The 6,049-nt window shown below is 41.8% G+C and overlaps 1 protein-coding gene across 1 annotated transcript; it reads right to left on the reverse strand.

Moving 5' to 3' along the window:
- Positions 1-398: 398 nt before the first annotated feature.
- On the reverse strand, positions 399-5,241 carry LOC310859572 (N-acetylmuramoyl-L-alanine amidase-like). Its single transcript, XM_083766190.1, has 5 exons — positions 5,135-5,241; positions 3,629-4,495; positions 2,969-3,179; positions 1,417-1,714; positions 399-541 (listed from the first exon to the last, which is right to left on the reverse strand). Exons 1-5 carry the CDS (start codon positions 5,211-5,213, stop codon positions 515-517), a joined length of 1,482 nt encoding a protein of 493 aa, XP_083622316.1. The 5' UTR covers positions 5,214-5,241; the 3' UTR covers positions 399-514.
- Between the last annotated feature and the right edge of the window lie 808 nt (positions 5,242-6,049).

The following is a 6,049-nucleotide window of genomic DNA, read 5'->3' on the forward strand; positions in this document are numbered from 1 at the left end:
GCCACTCTACTGAGTCGAGTTTGTCAATATGTGTTGTTTTATTCTCTGTCAGCTCTAAACCAGAAATATCTGAATGTATCCCGCCACTTGTATAGACAGAAACAGCCATGCATAGCTTGTAGAGTTGTTGTAGTCGAGTCCACACAAAGTGAGTCCAAGTCAAGACCAAGTCAAATTATGGGCAAGACCGAGACGAGACAGAGCAAATGAAAATGTGGACTCGAGTCTGGACTCGAGACTGAGCTTGGTACTGGCTTGTGTTGTTTTTACACAGCATGCCTAAAGCTCCAGTGACATGGTTCCAAAGCGGGGGTCTCCCAAGTTGTAGTGGCTCACTGGATAGGCCTGGTGGTCCCCGGACGATAGGTGGGGTTCCCAAAATTGGACTGTCAAAAATTAGGGGAGACATGTCCATCTGAAATGCGAATTGAATCCTTACCTCACAATAGCTGTCTTACTAGAGGTACTCTAATTTTTAATAAATGTTTATTCCACTGCTTTTGTGACTGGTTCATTATTCTGTTATTGAAGAGTCTGTTTCCTGTAAAAATCATAAGACGGGAAATTAGATGATTATAGTATGACCTACGCTATTATACATTGTATACTATGCTCAGTTATTCAACGGGATTTCAGTTCAAAGATTCTTAACCAGTTTTAGCTTGGCACTTAGGTCTATGTCACCAGACATATCTGTAGGCAGAGTGGAGATCTCTGATAGTCTGTCTACATATGACTACATTTTACCCAGCAGTGTGAGCAAACGTGGGGTGCAATTATTAGGGGTTTAACTTTAGCTGCAGGTGCCGAGGATCGAATAGAGCGGTGGTTCCCAAATTTCAAGAACAAAAAAAGAAATTCGACATTTGCCCCCCACCCAAACTAGTGAAAATAGCAGATCTACAAGCATGTAGATCTTCTTTAACATTTGTTGTCTAATTTATGGAATTTCTTCATTATTTCTAAAGAATTTTCTTTGTGAAGTGACAAATCCACGGAACGCAGCGAATCAGGCTGGAACCCAGGCTAACAAAGAGGTTCCCGACACACAGTTTGGGAAACGGTGGTATATATAGGACCATCTGATTCCAAGCTGCTCTACCTACTGTGTCTGTGCCACTTCCCCACTCAACTTTGTCCTAGTGATATACAGACCTTATCAGTTTTTAGGAAGGCCAACACACATTGATGCTCAGTAGTACCATTTGCCTAATCATGAATGTAAACACTTTTAGTTTCCTGTTTAAACAGCTCTATTGAAAGCTGCACTTTTTTGTCTTTAGATGTTATGGTGACCTTAGTCCAAACCTGTCAGGAAACACATCACTGAATCAAAGAAAAGAACAAGAATACCCTCATCTGCCTCACCATACACCAAGTCTAATCTACAAATTAGTTCAAGAAATCCTTTCGTACCCTGAAGTGTTCCCATCTGCTGATCTCTGCATACAAGGCATCCCCTGGGCAGGACGTGTAGTTCACCATTTGTCGATGTCCATGGATAGTGAAGTTGGCAGCCAGTCTCCCTCCATCTACTGCGCACTGGATGAGACGATGGCGCAACAGGTTCATGGAATAGCGAGATGGCAGGGCGGAGGAGTAGTTGCCGATGATTGACACGCCGTAGCCGATGGAGTTGTGCCCCTTGGTGTGTGCGCCCATGAATTTCCAACCCCTGCCCTCATAGACATAGCCGTCAGAGCCAACAACAAAGCTATGGGCACAGAGTGAGTAATGGCACACAGATGAATTGAAATGCTTTTTAACAATACTTTTCAAGGATCTTGAATAGAACATTTTTAAGCAACAGATATCCATCCACCCCTACACCCCTTCCCACACACTACCAGCTAACATGATCTGTTCCTTCCTTCCCCACAATATTCTTGGAATATTCTTTGAATTATTTTCCCTCCTGGATCCAAGGTATGGAATGACCTACGGTATGGAATGAATGTCTGTGTAGATTTGTGCTTATATACTGATTTATGATGACATTCTTAATATTTGATATTCATCGCTACGTCCAACCAGGAAAACTCCCCCCTGTCAGGTGTAAAGGAGCAACTTGGACACTCAAGCATGAAGGAAGCATGAGTTAAGTCCGTTGCTCTCCCTAGGTTGGCGGAGGGTGTGTAGAGCCCAGGATCACATCACAGGATGATTGACACAGGGGTGAAAAATGGGTTACAAAATCGTGGGACAAAAAATATAAATAAAAAAAAAAAGAAAGAAAAGAAAACATTTGATATTCATGTATACACTTAAACATGTCTTGTTTATTATTACCTTGGGAGAATTGGTTTGAGCTCAGGTGACACTATAGTCACTGCTCATCTTTCTAGCCAATCAGTTATATGATCCTTCCTGTATAAAGGTACACACCCATTTCCTGTCATACTATTCCTGAAGAAGATCCTAGTGATCGAAACGTTGAATTTTAATAAACCAGTGGAGCTGAGTATTACCAATCATGTTGCAGACTCTATTCTCTATTCTCCATGGAATGCCCTCCCCCTTGGGACTGCACTCAATTCCCATTTTTCACCACAGTCGAAAAAGGACCTCTTCAGACTACACCTGACCCACTAGCCCCCCTTATTATATCACATATTGTTGCCTATTTCAATAGATTCTAGTTATGCTATATAGTCTTGTAAAGTACTTACTCGTTCCCACATGCTATGTATAATCGTAGACAAACTGTATTGCTGTATGTTCAAATGCTAGTTTTTATGTTTTGGTATTGTACTTTGTAGCAATTCATTTCTTTGTACCCTATTTACTCTCTAGGGACTAGGTTCCCTTTCAGTGCTGACCTGTGGTTAGCCTACACTATAGTCTATATTTGACTGTTGGACATAGTACAGACAGTTTCTGGTTCCTGTTTACCAGTACCCAATCTGAGAACCCATGGTCAAAAAAATCCTTTATTGACGGAGTCAACAGTCTGTCTCGAGAGACTAACCTGTACCCAATGTCACTCCAGCCACGGTCGTCCTGGTGGAAGCGCTGCATTGACCTCATGTCTCTAGAGCACTCTGGGAAGGTCAAACAGGGTGAGGCTGGCTGGCTGGTGTGGTGGATGTACAAGAAGGGAAGTGGCAGGGACACTGGAATAGGTGTGTCCCGGAAAGGTTCCGCTCCCCACTGACACCGACGGATGATGGGAGGGCAGTCTGGACAGAGGAGGAGAAGATGGTAGTTTGGTTTACCGAGATGCACGTTATCCGAAATATAACACGGCACAGTTGATCATTTCTAAATAGGCTACTACTACTATTAGTAATAATACATACATTCATTCGTTTTTTCTTATGCATTCCAGACTAGAGCTTTTAATCAGTGACCAGGAAACATTTGCATAAACCTGTGCCAAAAACTGACCCCAGGGCCCGGACTGCTGGCATACCGGTCCGGGCACCTACTGTAGGCTGACAATTCAGCCTGACAGAGTATCGCGGGTTCGAATCCCGATCCGGATGACCTTTGCTGTGTGTCACTTCCCATCTCTCTCCCCATTTCCTGTCAGTCTACTCTACTGTACTACTATCAATAAAGGCAGAAAAAGCTTTAAAAAAAGAATAAATAAATTAATATACAGTATATATCTTTAAAAGAAACTGACCCCAGTATTTATGGGCAAATTGCTGCACTCCGGCTTTCACAGATATCTCAACTCCGTCATCAAAGGCAATCCATTGTGTCTTCTCCAACTTCCAGACTAAAGCTAGCGTCTCCATCACCTCCTTCTCTGTATCAGGTTCTAGAATGGATCTGGAGATCTGCCTTCGCCTTGGGCTAATATGGCTAGATATATCATCAAGGCCCTTCCCTTCCTGAAGAGTATAACTATAGTATCCCGTCAAGATCTGACTGAGGTTCTGAGGCTGTTCAGAGTCAGGCAGATTGCTGATGTCGGTGCCCAGGATGAGTCCATCCATGCCCCCATTGATCAGAGCATCCGTGGCCAGGGAAGGTGGATGAGCCAGTTTGAACACCTTGGGATGGGTCATATTGTCCCAGCAGCCATCAGGCCCCAGGCGATTTGCAGTTGGAAAATCCTGGAGGCTGAGGAAGGACAGGCCTAGGTTTCTGGCTAAGGTGAGTGGAACAATCCCTGCGGCTGGCGCCGTACTCTCCATTTGAGCTTTAAGTCCTGCCTCAAGTCCTAGCAGTAAGGGTGCTAGGGCTACGGTGGTGCCATCTGGGACAAGAACCACCCCTCTTTCCTCTCCGTGGTTAGTCACAGTATGATACATGGCCTTGTCGAAAAAGCTGAAGCTTGAGCAATTCAGGATGGCCGACTCAAGTGTTTCGATGTCACTGATGTTGTTCGAGGCGCCCAGGAAGTGGATGGTCATCGCGTCATCGTGACCTGCTGTCCTCCGCAGGGCTCTGACCAGAGCGAGAGGGGGCAAGCCTGGGTTTGAGGCTTCAACCTGTGCCACAGCTCGGATGAAATTCTCCATACTTCGCAGGTGAAACCCTGGCCCTGACATGCAGAGCAAATGGAGAAGAAGAGAAAAACAAGTATTGCAGGACTTAAAATGTAGACATGTTTGTATCATTACACTGCAAAGTCCTGAATATCCATTTAACCCGTAAGGGAGCTAAACTAACACAATTGTAGTGTACATTTGAATTTACAATTTAGATATTTAGCAGGCACTCTTAATCCAGGGTGATTTACAGTAAGCAAGGACAACACAAGGTATATCAAATGCATAGAAATAGTAATCTAGGATCATAGGTAATCCTCAGTCTAATAGTAGAATATCCCCCAAAAAAGAAAATCAACAATAAAGTACAATCAATAATAAAGTACATGGCATATTGAGTGCATATGTAGGTCACACCACATATCTCAAGGGAGTTGAAATAAAATAAACATAATTATATTGTCTTGTTACTGTGGATAAGTGACACTAACTTCATTTTGACAGGGAAACACTATTGCACAAATAAGTACAGAAATGATGAATACCGGTATATGTTTGCCTTTATAGACAACAATCAACATTAACAATGCCAGTAACACTACATAATAAATACATTATATTTAGATAAATCATCAAAATGTTATAGTTGATGCTATAAAACTTGTAAAATGGTTTACATGAACTGAAATTACCTGTTGGTCCGCTGTAGACATAGACACTGTTGCACGATACAGTCAGGATAAAGAGGAACCAATGTCCACTACAACTCATTTTCAGCTGTGATTGAAAATACTAAAAAGAAAGAGAGAGAAAAAAATGTGACAAAATTAAAAATGATTGACCCTAGACAACTACAATGAGATCAGATTTCTCCCACCCCACTACTCAATAACTCAGTGTAAGGCATGGAGGAATTTGTAACAATCTTCTGTAGGCTCTCCAACACGTTCCATTGGCCAGTAAAGTAGATCACTCTCTTTGCAACTTCACAGTGTGTGTGTGTGTGTGTGTGTGTGTGTGTGTGTGTGTGTGTGTGTGTGTGTGTGTGTGTGTGTGTGTGTGAAGGGGGGGGGGGGGCTTACTCTTTGTACACTGATGGTTCAAAATATTGATTAGTGCAAGGTTAAAGTGTGTCATAGAAGAAAAATAGTTCAGGTCTTCTAGTTTAGCCTAACTACAGTATATATTACATTTCCAAATACCATACATTATTTAAAGTGTATATTTGCGTATACCTTTATGTCAAGTTCACTACATTTTTCTTTATAGGCTAATTCAAGTCTTCCATATTGTTCAACACAAATAATTCAAATGGAAGATACTGTCTGCATATCTGTGGTGGTTAATTTTTACCAGCACATTGGACTTGTACAGATCTGTTTATTTGTTTAGTGGTTAGGAAAGGAAATACACTGTTCGAACAATCTCAAAAATACTTTGACAACATTCTAGATCAGATTTAGACCCTTCTGAAGTCTCAGAATGGATCCCAGAATTACAGTAAGAATTAAAGTATTAATCATAATTCATTTAAATTGTAAAATTAAATAAGACACTTAAGAATTTGTAAGGTATATTTATTTAGCTTAATTTTCAACTCTGGAAAT

This window comes from Protomyctophum parallelum (assembly GCF_964188405.1).
Source record: "Protomyctophum parallelum genome assembly, chromosome: 5".
NCBI lineage: Eukaryota > Metazoa > Chordata > Actinopteri > Myctophiformes > Myctophidae > Protomyctophum > Protomyctophum parallelum.